Source organism: Antennarius striatus, chromosome 11, assembly GCF_040054535.1.
Source record: "Antennarius striatus isolate MH-2024 chromosome 11, ASM4005453v1, whole genome shotgun sequence".
NCBI classification, from domain to species: domain Eukaryota; kingdom Metazoa; phylum Chordata; class Actinopteri; order Lophiiformes; family Antennariidae; genus Antennarius; species Antennarius striatus.
Genome location: NC_090786.1, coordinates 2,033,062 through 2,047,524, shown reverse-complemented (window position 1 = coordinate 2,047,524; position 14,463 = coordinate 2,033,062). Strand labels below are relative to the sequence as shown.

The 14,463-nt window shown below is 42.8% G+C and overlaps 1 protein-coding gene and 3 long non-coding RNA genes across 4 annotated transcripts; all 4 read left to right on the top strand.

Moving 5' to 3' along the window:
- Positions 1 to 393: 393 nt before the first annotated feature.
- Positions 394 to 2,839, top strand: LOC137604107 (uncharacterized). Its single transcript, XR_011037381.1, has 3 exons — positions 394 to 544; positions 863 to 1,045; positions 2,624 to 2,839. It is a non-coding gene; the product is annotated as an uncharacterized lncRNA (long non-coding RNA).
- Positions 2,840 to 3,886: 1,047 nt separating this feature from the next.
- Positions 3,887 to 6,313, top strand: LOC137603988 (uncharacterized). Its single transcript, XR_011037375.1, has 4 exons — positions 3,887 to 3,901; positions 4,092 to 4,289; positions 4,593 to 4,754; positions 6,098 to 6,313. It is a non-coding gene; the product is annotated as an uncharacterized lncRNA (long non-coding RNA).
- Positions 6,314 to 7,211: 898 nt separating this feature from the next.
- Positions 7,212 to 8,745, top strand: LOC137604121 (uncharacterized). The gene is made up of 3 exons (XR_011037382.1): positions 7,212 to 7,370; positions 7,670 to 7,969; positions 8,538 to 8,745. It is a non-coding gene; the product is annotated as an uncharacterized lncRNA (long non-coding RNA).
- A 979-nt stretch (positions 8,746 to 9,724) lies between these two features.
- On the top strand, positions 9,725 to 11,930 carry LOC137604085 (uncharacterized transmembrane protein DDB_G0289901-like). The gene is made up of 2 exons (XM_068328019.1): positions 9,725 to 10,117; positions 10,381 to 11,930. The coding sequence occupies exons 1-2, from the start codon at positions 10,051 to 10,053 to the stop codon at positions 11,652 to 11,654; spliced, it is 1,341 nt and encodes a 446-aa protein (XP_068184120.1). The 5' UTR covers positions 9,725 to 10,050; the 3' UTR covers positions 11,655 to 11,930.
- The last annotated feature ends 2,533 nt before the right edge of the window (positions 11,931 to 14,463 follow it).

The window sequence follows — 14,463 nt, the reverse complement described above, 5'->3', positions numbered from 1 at the left end:
AGCTTTGAGGAGAGATGTTGCATCTAAGTCCAAGACTTAGCGGACTGAGCTACTGTCGCCCCTTGTCTGGTCTGGTCTTGTCTTCTATCGCGATTGATCGACGTAATGAGCACCCCTGATGTAAACAAACGGGACGGACTGAAGACGTTTCCAATCCCGGGTAGGAAGTCGGACCACATCTGAAGATTTTCACTGATGAACTTGTTGTTGAGATTTCTGTCACAGAACCGGTTGGTTCTGGTCCTCCATGGTGACTACATAGCATCTCAGTGACTCAAGTTCACACAAAGGGTGGAGATCAGCGTCTTGCTTTGATTCTCTTTGTCTCTCTGTAACCTGATGAGCCTCTGATCGGCAACACCTGAGGCGATGATGTCACAGTGGGGCGTGCAACAGGTTGGTCCACTCTGCAGACATTGCCCCATTCCTGAGCAGCTGCAAGAGCTTCACCTCCACCTGTCAGAGACTCAGATCAACAGAGACGCGTCCGTAAGAAGACGAACAGCAGCGAGGAAGATGGCTGGAATTTTTGGAACAGTACTCAGTGAGTGAATGACAGTGGAGAAACTGATTTGTGTTCTCATCGTGGTGTTTGATTCACCTCTGTCCTGTCGAGATTTTAAATTCTAGTTTCTAAGATCAGCTGATGTTTTCTGGACTCTGACACTTTAATTTAATAATTTTTATATATTATTGTGCTGATATTATTAGTAATTCTGTCACATCCTCTCAAAACCTGAGGCCTTGTTTTGATCCCAAACCTTCACGTCGCCTCCATATCGATTGACGTTCATGTCCGATTTAGAGGGTGATAGAGCGTGAAAATGTAATGCTAACTCAAACTGTGTTTATCCTTCACTAGATGTCGCGGATAAGGCAGTAGAGCAACTTCCTGAGCCGGTCCAAGATCCAGCTCAAACCGTGATTGACAGCTTGAAAGAAAACAAGGAGGACGAGGGCGGCAGCGGCGGTGGATTTCTGTCAAACTTAACAAACAGTGGTGGATTTCTGTCATCCTTAACAGGCAGTAAGGACGATGAAAAAGGTGAGGCATTAATCCTCTGAAGAAGATGAACTCATCAGGATGACATCCAGTCGGCACCACACCTGTGTGAACACACACACACACACACACACACACACACACACACACACACACACACACACACACACACACACACACACACACACTCACACACATAGTAAGGCAGAAAGGAGAACTATAGTCAGATGTGTTACGCGGTTCAGAAATACAAACTTGCAAACACAATACAGCATTTTATGAATATTTGGACATGAGTCACTGGTTGTTTGTTTCTCGGGAAGCACCTGGTTCATCAGTATGAATCAGAATCAGAAAACTTGATTGATCCCCAAGGGGGAAATCGCTTTTTATTATACGGTAATCACGCGTTACTCACGGTTAATGTGTTCCAGGAACCACCCGCGAAAAACGAAGTTCCGCGATATAGCAACAAACTATTATTTACGGTAATTTAAACGTTTATGAACCCTCCCCATGCTGATATTAAACCACCTTCTATCTGTATTACGTTTTCCCACTCTCTTATCGACTATTTAAAGCACTTTTGTATTCAAGACAAGTCGCAGGAGGAACCGTGAATCGGAACGCAGTGCACTTCTGGATGCTGTCAGCCAATGGCATGCGCGTATGGTATCACATGACTACTAACTAAAAATCCGCGATGTAGTGGATCTCGAAGCGTGAATAAGCGAGGGATTACTGTAGTTGCACTGCTCCAGAAAAAGCCATAGAGAACAATGAGCTAAAAGTAAATTGTTAAAAATATAGAATAGATAAGAGAATAAAAACAAAGGTATGTACGTTTGGGAGTGATCCTTTTAAGAGAGTAATGCTACTTCACCGTTAGCTGCACCAAACTTCACCCTTGTTGTCCAGATTCCAGGAGTTGGTAGGGTTAGAGAGGACTACTATATACTGTATATATTTAGAGACCAGAAAAATGTGTTTTTCATTAAACTGTATGACCCCTTTAATGTTACCGCCGGTTCAGACGCTGCAAAGGAATCTCAAATTTACGAATGCCCACATCGTTTTATATAATTCTTCATATTTTATTGTAATTCTGCTAAATATTAATTGGGTTAGTTTAGAACCTGAGCAAATGAGTGATTTTAAGATACTGGTGGGTATCGATGGAAAAGACCGATGGGCAAGACAATGCACCAAGGAAGATGGTACTGTAGTTTGATTGTTTTGAACACACATTTTGTACATCTCACACACGCCTTATGATGGAAAACACACAACATAGGCACATGATAGAGCTTTTAAGTTAAAGGCAATAGATATGGCTGCTTTACAGGTAACAAAAAAATGGTAATCATATGAATTAGAATGTATTTATCTTACTGTGAAAATATTTCATTTTACAACACCTGGACGCCCTGCGGCTTATAGACAGGTGCACTCAATAGTGCGGAAATTATGGCAGTTCAATGTGGTTCAATGTGGACGAGGAAACCATCAGCACCCTGCAGGAAAGGCACACCTCTGGTTTGTCAGTTTAGTTTGTGTTGGAAGAGGATTTTCTGATCGTCTCGGCTCCATTTTAACTCATATTCTCCTCCTTTTTCTCAGAGACAGAAGAAAGTGGTTAAACCTGATCCCTCATCAAACTACAGCTGCAGCCAAACGAGTATGAATGTTTCAATAATAATCATAATCAATAGTTTTAACGGCTGTGGGTGTGGCTTCAATCCTGATCCAAACAAGGAAATCAACCAACAGATTTAAGTGTTTCATTTGATGTGTCATGTTCTGATTGGCTTGTAATAAAAGAAATGTGTTGAAACACCATAATCTGTCGTCCTGTCTTTTTTGAAGAATGCTAACAGAATGCTAACCACGGTCTGCTAGCAGTTATACCTTTGCTGTTTTCTGCATGTTGAGCAAAACCCTCAGGGATTCTGGGTGGAAAATTAATTTTATTGTTATGTCTGTTTAGTTGTACATAAGGTACACAGATGCTTGCGGCTTTAGCTGGATATCGGGTTGTAGTGTCAACATCTCAGTCCTGAGGCCTGTACCATAAAGCTGGATTACAGTTTAGCGAGATAACTTCAGGCTTAACCCTGGCTTTTTGGTATCATAAAGGTGGCTGACTTTCTATCGGGCTAGGTTGTCATGGTAACCTATGCTGAACACCTAACCTGCTCCGGAGCAGGATAAGTTCAGGATAAGAGCTCAGCAGGTATAACAGCCCCACCTACTGACCAATCAGAGCTCAGCAGGTATAACAGCCCCACCTACTGACCAATCAGAGCTCCGCAGGTATAACAGCCCCACCTACTGACCAATTAATTCTCTTGGAAAACGGGCCGTCCGTTCCCTGAGAACCCGGTGGATCTCGGGTCACAGCTTGTGTGCAGAGCGCTCAGGCAGAGAGAATATTTAGAGATGGCTGTAATCCGGTGGGATTGGCTGAACAATGACTGTATAAAGGTAGAGGTTTGTGTTGCTTTTTGCCTGGATTATTGATTTGTATTGATCGTATTTATTATTATTGTTTGCTCCTCTGTTGTGAAATATGCGGCTCGGGCCGGTTTGTTGCATGTTTGCGATTGGTCGCATGCAGCAAACTCCGCCCTTTTTATGTGAGCGCGCACAGATCTAGAGTGGACAAGCCTGGATTGAATTAGTGAGTTGATAGCCGGCTTTATGGTACCGAAAATCCAGAGGGCGGATGTCTGGGTAAGTGAAGCCAGATAAGTAGGAGGAAGCCCGGCTAGGTTAATCCAGCTTTATGGTACAGGCCTCTGGTTGGGAAGGGCTGAAGACCTTTCCAAGCCCGGGTAGGAAGTCGGACCACATCTGAAGATTCTAACTGATGGTATCAGAGCTGGAGATGCAAGGGAGGTAAACAATTGTCAGATTTTAACAAACACTTTCAAGACATTTCTTTGCTTGAGCCACTCAGCCGCTACATTCAGGTGTTAACATTTGTGAGGACCACATCTGAAGATTTTAACTGATCAACTCGCAGTTCAGAACATCATCTTGCTCTGATTCTCTTTGTCTCTCTGCAACTTGTTGAACCTCTAATCAGCAACACCTGAGACGATGATGTCACAGTGGGGCGTCGACCCAGGTGAAACAGGTTTATCCACTCTGCAGACTTTTCTCATTCCTCAGCAGCTACGAGTACTCCACTTTCACCTGTCAGAGACTCAGATCAACGGAAACGCGTCTATAAGAAGACGAACAACAGCGAGGACGATGGAAAGCTTCTTCAAGAAAACAGTCAGTGAGTGAATGAAGGTGGAGGGACTTATTTGTGCTAAACTTAAACGTTGCTTCCATACCGATTGACGTTCAGCAGGTAGCATGTTTGAAGTGTTTGTCATTCGACCCTGGCCTGATAACATGCTAACATGAGCTAATTAGCGGTGAACACAGAGGCAGAGGAGGATTCAGACACTGATAACAGTTCTGTGCTGCAACTTTAGCCGCCGTTTGAAGTTATTATTAGCCTTTAATTTACACGATATTCATGACCTGGAACGAGCAGATATCACATGGTCTAACTCAAACTGTGTTTGTCCTGCAGAGAAATTGGGTCTAGAGGTTGCGGATGAGGTAGTAGACCAACTTCCCGAGCCGGTCCAAGACCCAGCTCACCACGTGATCGACAGTTTGAAAGAAAACAAGGAGGACGGCAGCAGCGGTGAAGCTCAGCCATCCTCCACAGACCAGAAGGAGGACAACAAAGGTGAGGCACGAGTCCTCCGAAGAGGGAAACCTCATCAAGATGAGATCCTGTCGGCATTTTAAAGAGTTGTTTGATTGTTTATCATCTGAGGCATTTAAGGTTCACCAAACAACTAAAAATCTTTAAACTCAGAGAAAATTAAACTCCAAAAATAAGTTTCAGACTACTTCAGTGATTTGGCAAGGAATTTGCTGAGACGTCGCTATCTTGTTTCATTCCGTTTGTTGTGTCGACAGAAAACGGAGATAAACATGGTGTACTTTAGATCGTCACAGCTGTTCCAATCCTGTGGGTGGAGCTGATTGGATCACGTCTAACCAGTCAGGAGGAGCCGTAGGGAATTTACTGACTAAATAAGTAATTAACGCAGTGCTCATCTGTGAAGCAATAAGTATTTGAGATGAGAATATTCATGTCTTCCACGTATTTGTAGTAGGACCCCTTTAACGGGGTCTTATTATGAAAAACATTTTTTCGGGTCTCTATATACACGTAGTGGTCCTCCCTAACCCTACCAACTCCTAAAATCCGGAAAACCATTGGTTCTTGTATCAACTGTACGTCTACAAACTCGTGAAACAGTTCAGAAACGCGTGAATTAAAATTAGCTATTTTCATGACGTATGTGATTTGTATAGTCTGGCACCGTCTGTACGAGAACTTCATCCTCGAGGTGAAGATTGTGTCCAGAGGTAATGTAGCGCTGTGTGGGAATGTCGTCGCTCAAAGCTAGTGCCTCAGCTTGTATTTGGTTAACTAGTTAGCTCTGCTTTGGTCTATCTCACACATATTTATGCCACTATTGTATTTTCTGGACTGTAAGTTCCAATTCTTTTCATACAAGTGCGAGTCAGATGGAAGAGAAGGTGCTGAGTTACTGTAGTTTGTGTTTTGAACATACATTTTGTACATCACATACCCCTTATGATGGAAAATACGCAAAGAAAGATCCATGATGCAGCTTTCAAGTTGAAGGCGATTGATCTGGCCATCAAAGAGGGAAACTGCGCTGCTGGGCGTTAGCTCAGGATCAATAAATTGAGACGTTTGGCAGGGCAATGTTGTTTGACTGCCTTGTCACAGGTAATAAAAATGTGGTAAATAAAATGTTTAAAAATCTTTCAGTAAATATCTTAAGTTACAACACCTAGATGCCTGCGGCTTATAGACAGGTTCGCTCAATAGTCCGGAAAATGATGGTAGTTAAATGTGACTCAATGTGGACGAGGAAACCAACAGCACCCTGCAGGAAAGTCAAACCTCTGGTTCGTCAGTTCAGTTTGTTTTGGAAGATTTTCTGATCTCTTTTGCTCCATTTTAATTCATATTCTCCTTTTTCTCAGCGACGGAAGAAAGCGCTTCAACCTGATCGCTCATCGAACTACAGCTGCAGCCAAATGAGTATAAATGTTTAAAACGTAATCAATAGCTTTAACGGCTGTGGTTGTGGCTTCAGTCCTGATCCAAACAAGGGAATGAACCAGAAGATTTAAGTGTTTCATCTGAAGGGTCATGTTCTGATTGGCTTATAATAAAAGAAATCTGTTAAAACACCATAATGTGTTGTCTTTTTTTGAAAAATGCTAACCAAACTCTGCTAACACTTATACCTTAGTTTTCTGATTATCAATCACAACCTTCAGGAATCCAACTGCAAATGATCATTCATGACGGAATGACGATTGGTCTTAGTGATCTTCATGTGGCAAAAAAACCTAATGAACGTAAATAAGCGGAGCTGAATACGGCAGTGAAGGAGGTAGCGGTAGCATATTTCCTCATGTTGGGTGACTTTTCCTCAGTAAGTCAGTTCCAGAACCGTCCCATGAGTTCTGGACTTCAGTTGGATGTCGGCTTGTGTTGACATCTCATCTTCCACTCCAGAAGAGTTCAGGTCTATTTCATTTCAAAGTATTACCTGAGCTGATCGTAGAGATTACTTGGACACACATCTACCCTCCGTGTGACTGGTGCTATGTCTGCATAAATATTTGTAGCAATAAGGGGCTGTACCAAGACGACGAAGCATAAAGACTGTGCAAGGCATGTGAACGTAATTTTCCCGACAAGATCAATGAAGTGCTATCGTACGTTCTTATCGTCGTGATTGATACTTATTGAGCACCCCTGATGTAAACAAAAAGCATGCTGGATGGTTGTTACACGTCAAATTCCTGTTTTTCCTGCAGTCGGACTGCTTTCACTTCAGGGTCAATGTCAAGAGTTCTTGACTGATGAACTGGTTCGGATTTCAGTCAGAACCGGTTGGTTCTGGTCGTTCATGTTGACGCCATAGCATCTCAGTGACTCACTTTCACACAAAGGGTGGAGATCAGCATCTTGCTTTGATTTTCTTTGTCTCTTCGCAACTAAATGAACCTCTGATCAGGAACACCTGAGGCGATGATGTCACAGTGGGGCGTCGACCCAGTTACAACAGGTCAATCCACTGCAGACATGCCCCATTCCTGAGCAGCTGCAAAAGCCTCACCTCCACCTGTCAAGAGACTCAGATCAACAGAGACGCGTCCGTAAGAAGACGAGCAGCAGCGAGGAAGATGAATTTTGATAAACTGAAAGGAGACATTCAAGGAAAGATTTTCGAGAATGCAGTCGGTGAGTGAATGAAGGGGAAGGCGAAGGATGGAGGGACTGATTCGTGCTTTTGTGGTGACTGGCTTCTCTCTCCGTCCTGTCAGGATTTTTACTTCCTGTTTATAAGATCAGCTGATGTTTTCTGGACTCAGGTGCTTTCAAAGTTCTGTGCTGTAACCGTAGCCGATATATGAAGGTATTATTAGCAAAAAATGCCCATGATATTGATGATCTGGAAGAATTCATGACGCTCACTTTTAGCAGGTGACATCACGTGGTAAACATGATACTGGTTCTAACCCGAACTGTTTGTCCTACAGAAAATCAAGTGGAAGGTATTGCCGATCAGATAATAGATAAGCTTCCCGAGCAATTCCAAGGTACAGCTGAATCCATTGCTGACAAGGTGATGGACAAGAAGGACGACGATGGACCTCTGTCGTTCTTGACAGGCAACAAGGACAAAGAAGGCGGAGGACCTCTGTCGTTCTTGACAGGCAACGATGACAAGGACAAAGACAGCGGAGGACCTCTGTCGTTCTTGACAGGCAACGATGACAAGGACAAAGACAGCGGCGGTGGATTTATGTCGTTCTTCAACAAGTAGTTGGACAAAGAAGGTAAAGCAGGAATCTTTTGAAGAGAGAAACCTCATCAGGATGAGATCCTGTCAGCACTCTAAAGATTTATTTGTTGTCATGTGATAGGCTAGAGAGGGAGGTGGGATTAAAGCTTCACCAAATAACTAAAATGATCTTTAAGCACACAGAAAATTCAGCTCCAAAAATCATTTTAGACCATTTGAGCCAGTTTGCAGGGACTTTGCTGAGACTAGGCTGTCCTGTTAAAGTTTTACGTTCTGACTGTCGTGTCGACAGACACTACAAACAGCCGTTCTAACATCACACAATCCTATCATATTAGCATTTTAACATTAGCATGTTAGCATTAAAATGGTCTATCATCATGAAAACAACATTTTTTTTGTCTTCATGATGAGATGACATGATCCTTTATTAGTTATATAAAGTTATATAAAATTTGCAGTTTTATAGCAACAAGTGGGTCGGAAAATAAAGAGAAAAGAGAAAAGTCGCACCTCTGGTTTTTCAGTTCGGTTTGTGTTGGAAGACCATTTTCTGAACTTCTTGGATCCATTTTAATTCATATTCTTCTCCTTTTTCTCAGAGACGGATGAAAGCGGTTAAACCTGATCGCTCATCAAACTACAGCTGCAGCCAAACGAATATAAATTATGCCATAATAATAATAATTATAATCAATAGCTTTAACTGCTGTGGGTGTGGCTTCACTCCTGATCCAAACAAGGAAATGAACCAACAGATTTAAGTGTTTAATCTGATGGGTCGTGCTCTGATTGGCTTGTAATAAAAGAAATGTGTTAAAACACAATAATCTGTTGTCTTTTTGTGAAGAATGCTAACAGAATGCTAACCAAACTCTAGCGGTCATACTTTTCCTGTTGTCTGAATGTCAAGCACAAACTTCAGGCATCCTGGGTGAAGACTGAATTTTATTGTCACGTTTGTTTAGTCGCACATACAGTACACAGATGCTAGCGTTGCTATGGCTCACTCTTAGGTTGCTAACAAAGACATGCTAAGATTCCTAGCCTCAGAGCTATTGTCTTTAAAAGATGATCGTAATCGTCTCATCTTCAGTTGCTAACCCGCCTCATGGGTCACAGGTCAGCTTCCGCCTATCTGAGCTGGCTATGGGCGAGAGGCGGGGTACACCCCGGATGAAATATAAAACTAAAAAATATAGTTGTCAGTTGTGTCTACAGAGCACCTGGTTCTAAAATTGAGCACTGCACTGAATGTATGGGAAATTTATTATCAAAAATTAATCACAAGCACTTGTTTCTATGTTGTGATGTCAACATTGATCTGCTGACCCCAACAAAAATGCACAAAATGAAAGCTTCATCAATACTGTGTACACATTTGGTCTACACCCACGAATCACTCAACCAAGTAGGATAACGACTCAGTGTTACTTCAATTTATAATATCTTTACCAATGTTCTGCTAAATGAGCCATTGAGTGGACTGCTGATCAATGACATCAGTGATCACCTCCCAATATTTACCAACCATGACTGGAGGCATACTGTGTCAGGCACAGGTCCAAACAGTCCATAGTAGAGTCATTGAGAGTATTGATAAACAATCCTAAAATGTATATAATTTCCTATAATATATGGCTAAAATATAACACATTAAATTTAGTTATATTCAATTTTATTCAGAAAATCTATAGAATACAGGAAACCTCAAAGCGCTGCTTTCTGGGGCCATTGACTGTTGTGTTGCTGCAGTACAACCACCCTGCCAGCAGAGGACGCCCACATTTCCAATGAATAAAAGTTCGAGTAGTGAACCAGTTTTCAACACAATTGTCCAAAATGGTTCGAAGCCTCATGAAACCTCATTTGGACATCACTAGGGGGAGATCAGCATCTTGCTTTGATTGTCTCTCTGTAACCTGACGAACCTCCCATCAGCAACACCTGAGGTGATGATGTCACAGTGGGGCGTCCACCCAAGTGCAACAGGTCGATCCACTCTGCAGACATTTCTCATTCCTCAGCAGCTGCAAAAGCTTCACCTCCACCTGTCTGAGACTCAGATCAACAGAGACGCGTCCATAAGTAGACGAATCGCCGTCAGCGAGAGAGATGGGGGAAACATTTTTAGATGATGCACTTGGAAGTTTTAAAAAAGACCTTGGTCATAAAATACTCGGTGGGTGAATGACCTGGAGGAGGTGAAAGACCTGGAGGAGGTGAAAGGTGGAGGGACTGATTTGTGCTTTCATGGTGGTGACTGGTTTCCCTATTCGTCCTGTCAGGATTTCTACTTCCTGTTTTTAAGATCAGCTCATGTACCTATTTGGACACTCAAATATTCTCTTATCGTCATCCTTCGCTCACCCTCAGCAGGCAACCTCATGTGGTACACATGAAAAGGTGATATCAGTTCTAACTCAATTTGTGTTTGTCCTGCAGAAGACAAGATTGTAGACGAGGCTCCCGAGCAATTAAAGGATACAGTCAAAACCGCGTTCGACTTGAAGAAAAGCATTGATGACGACAACAGCAGTGGACTTCTGTCCACCTTGACAGGAAGCGATGACAAAGACAGTGATGGACTTCTGTCCACCTTGACAGGAAGCGATGACAAAGACAGTGGTGGACTTCTGTCCACCTTGACAGGCAATGATGACAAAGGCAGTGGTGGACTTCTGTCCACCTTAACAGGAAGTGGTGAAAAAGGCAACGGTGGACTTCTGTCCACCTTGACCGGAAGCAATGACAAAGACAGCGGTGGACTTCTGTCATTCTTGACAGGCAACGATGACAAAGGCAGCGGTGGACTTCTGTCCAACTTAACAGGAAGCGATAACAAAGACAGCGGTGGATTTCTGTCGTTCTTGACAGGAAAGGGGGAGGACAAAGACAACAGTGGTGGACTTCTGTCAACCTTGACAGGCAACGATGACAAAGGCAGCGGTGGACTTTTGTCCACCTTGACAGGAAGCAGTGACAAAGGCAGCGATGGACTTCTGTCCACCTTGACAGGAAGCGGTGACAAAGGCAGCGATGGACTTTTGTCTACCATAACAGGAAGCGATGACAAAGACAGAGGTGGACTTCTGTCCAATTTGACAGGAAGCGATGACAAAGACAGCAGTGGATTTCTGTCATTCTTGACAGGAAAGGGGGAGGACAAAGGCAACAGTGGTGGACTTCTGTCAACCTTGACAGGCAATGATGACAAAGGCAGCGGTGGACTTCTGTCTACCTTGACAGGCAATGGGAAGAACAAAGACAATAGCGGTGGACTTCTGTCAACCTTGACAGGCAACGATGACAAAGGCAGCGGTGGACTTTTGTCCACCTTGACAGGAAGCAGTGACAAAGGCAGCGATGGACTTCTGTCCACCTTGACAGGAAGCGGTGACAAAGGCAGCGATGGACTTTTGTCTACCATAACAGGAAGCGATGACAAAGACAGAGGTGGACTTCTGTCCAACTTGACAGGAAGCGACAAAGACAGCAGTGGATTTCTGTCCACCTTGACAGGCAATGGGAAGAACAAAGACAATAGCGGTGGACTTCTGTCAACCTTGACAGGCAACGATGACAAAGGCAGCGATGGACTTGTGTCTTCCGTAACAGGAAGTGATGACAAAGGCAGTGGTGGACTTCTGTCCACCTTGACCGGCAATGATGACAAAGGCAGTGGTGGATTTATGTCATTCTTCACAGACAAGAAGTAGGACAAAGAAGGTAAGGCATGAAGTGGTGGCAGCTTCAAAAGAGCCAGTAGTAGATGGTTGGAGCCCGAAAATATTTTTAAAATATCTTCACTTAAAAGTACTTCACAGACAAGATGAGATGAGATGAGATGATCCTGTATTAGTCTGAAAGGAAAATTTGCAGTTTTATAGCAACAAGTAGAAGAGAGAAAAATCACACCTTTGGTTTGTTAGTTCATAATCAATAGCTTTAACTGCTGTGGGTGTGTTTTCAGTCCTGATCCAAACAAGGAAATTAACCAGCAGATTTAAGTGTTTCATCTGATGGGTCATGTTCTGATTGGCTTATAATAAAATAAATGTGTTGAAAGACCATAATCTGTTGTCTTGTCTTTTTTTAAATATGCTAAACGGATGCTAACCAAACTCTGCTAGCAGTCATATACCTTGACTGTTTTCTGCTTGTCAAGCAAAAATCTCAGGGATTATTCATACATCAGGAACACAAATGCTTGCATTGTTATTGCTCACTGTTGGGTTGCTAACTAAGACATGCTAACATCACTAGCTCTAGATTGAGGTCAGTCACAGAACCGGTTGGTTCTGGTCCATTTCATAGCATCTGACTCATGTTCACACAAAGAGTGGAGATTGTCATCCTGCTTTGATTCTCTTTGTCTCTCTGTAACCTGATGAACCTCCCATCTACAACACCTGAGGTGATGATGTCACTGTGGGGCGTCGACCTAGATGGAACAGGTTGGTCCACCTGCAGACATTTCCCATTCCTCAGCAGCTGTGAGAGCTTCACTTCGACCTGTCAGAGATTCAGATCAACAGAGACGCGTCTTTAAGAAGACGAACAGTACCGAGGAAGATGGGAGACTTCTTGAAGGAATTAGTCGGTGAGTGAATGAAGGTGGAGGGACTGATTTGTGCCTTCATGGTGGTGTTTGATTTTTTCTCTCAGTTCTGTCAGGATTTCAACTTCCTGTTTTAAAGATCTACTGATGTTTCCTAGACTCAGACACTTCGAATTTCTCACTTCTATTGATCATTGTGCTGATATTATTAGTAATTCTGTCACATCCTGTCAAAACCTGAAGCCTTGTTTTGATCTTAAACTTTAACGTCACCTAAACATTGAATGTTTTTTCAGCAGGTGAAATGTTTGACATGTTTTCCATCCGACTCTGGCCTGATTGCGTGCTAACATGAGCTAATTAGCAGTCAACAGAGGCAGATTTAGATTGATGAAACAGTTCTCTGCTGTAACCTTATCGGCTATTTAAAGTGATTATTAGCAAATTATTTATATTCATGATCTGAAAGAATCATGAACATATTCTCAATACACGAACATTCGCAGATATAAACAACTGTGCACCATCATGTCTGACTACTGTAGTTCCCGCCACCAAACGGCAGAACATAAAGACCCTGTGAGTTCAGATTTCACGTGTCATGTTAACATGACTCAGCAAATCTCAGAATGAGTGAGCAGTTTTGCGCCGATGTGACTTCCTGTGGTCTTTTGGTCTTTCTTCTTGGCGTCATAGGCAGCGTTTCCTCGTAGTAGTTGTAGTTTGAGGACTACCTGTAATTAATTGTACGAAATAAATGTAATTTTAAAACAATTGTTTCCAGTAAGTCTTGTAAATGTGGGATCTGCTGACTATAAAAACTTTTTGTAGAATGATTTTTGCATGTCATTTGCATTAACGCAAATAATCTCTGTCCATCTACTCATCAACTGGCCCGACTGTCAAATGTTAGAACTCCGTGTGGTCCACCAGTCACAAAGTTTGCCCACCCCTGGTTCTGACAGTAAAAAGTAAATGTCGGGACAGACTTTTTTACCTTTTAAGTTAAAAAAAAGGCACCACATGATATTTTCAGTCTGCCCTGAGGCACAACTCAAAGTGTTTGAACCGGTTTTGTAGGAATCAACACCTACTGATTAGGATTAGGACTTTAACTCGGTGTGTTGCAGTTCAGACACTTAGAGATTTAATCACATCTGAACGAGAATTTGGGATTAACTTTAACAGCATAAATGAAAATGTGATGCTAACTGATTGTGTTTGTCCTGCAGTTAAGGTTGTGAAAGATAAGGTGGACGACCTTCTGCCATCATTCCTTAAAAGCGATGAGGACGAGGACAAAGACAAAGACAAAGACGACGGAATGTTCTCGTTCTTCAAACGCGACGATGATGACGATGACAAAAAGAAAAAAAAGGAGAAAGATGATGACGGGAATTTCTTCTCAAAATTTCTTAATAAAGACGATGAAGATTTACCCAAGAAAACGGGATTTGAGGGTCTCTACACAGAACAGGGGGCAGCTGGCTCTGCCCAAGAGAACGAGGGAGGAAGTGAAGAATTTAAAGGAAGTAACCCAGAAGTTGAAAACGGTACGTACGTTAACGTGGTCACTGAACAAAGACGATGACCAGCTCATCAATGACAACCAGCAGGGGGCAGCACTTTACCAACGTCACCTTTGGTACCAGGTTTTCTAAGTACTGTACAGAAATAGCTTCACCCTTGGAAGCTAGGGTTATGAAGGCAATGAAGGTAGTTATCTTTAGAAAATAACCAGCATGTTTTCACAGTCTACGTTGGCTCAAGCAGTGAAATCGTGACTGACAGGACGCCGTTTTCATCCCACAGGAATTGGCTCTGGAGGCCTGAGTAACTCAGGAAATCAACTCACGGGCAGTAGCATGAGTTGTTAGGGTTAACTGGGTCCCAGCCGCCCATGTTCGCTATCATAGCTAAATTTTGCTAACTGAGCCACTGACAAAGTCATCCCATTTTTTGCAAAT

Coding starts and splice junctions, on each gene's coding strand:
- LOC137604085 (XM_068328019.1), top strand. CDS start 10,051: ATGGGGGAAACATTTTTAGATGATGCACTTGGAAGTTTTAAAAAAGAC. Junction 10,118..10,380: donor CCTTGGTCATAAAATACTCG/GTGGGTGAATGA, acceptor TTTGTCCTGCAG/AAGACAAGATTGTAGACGAG.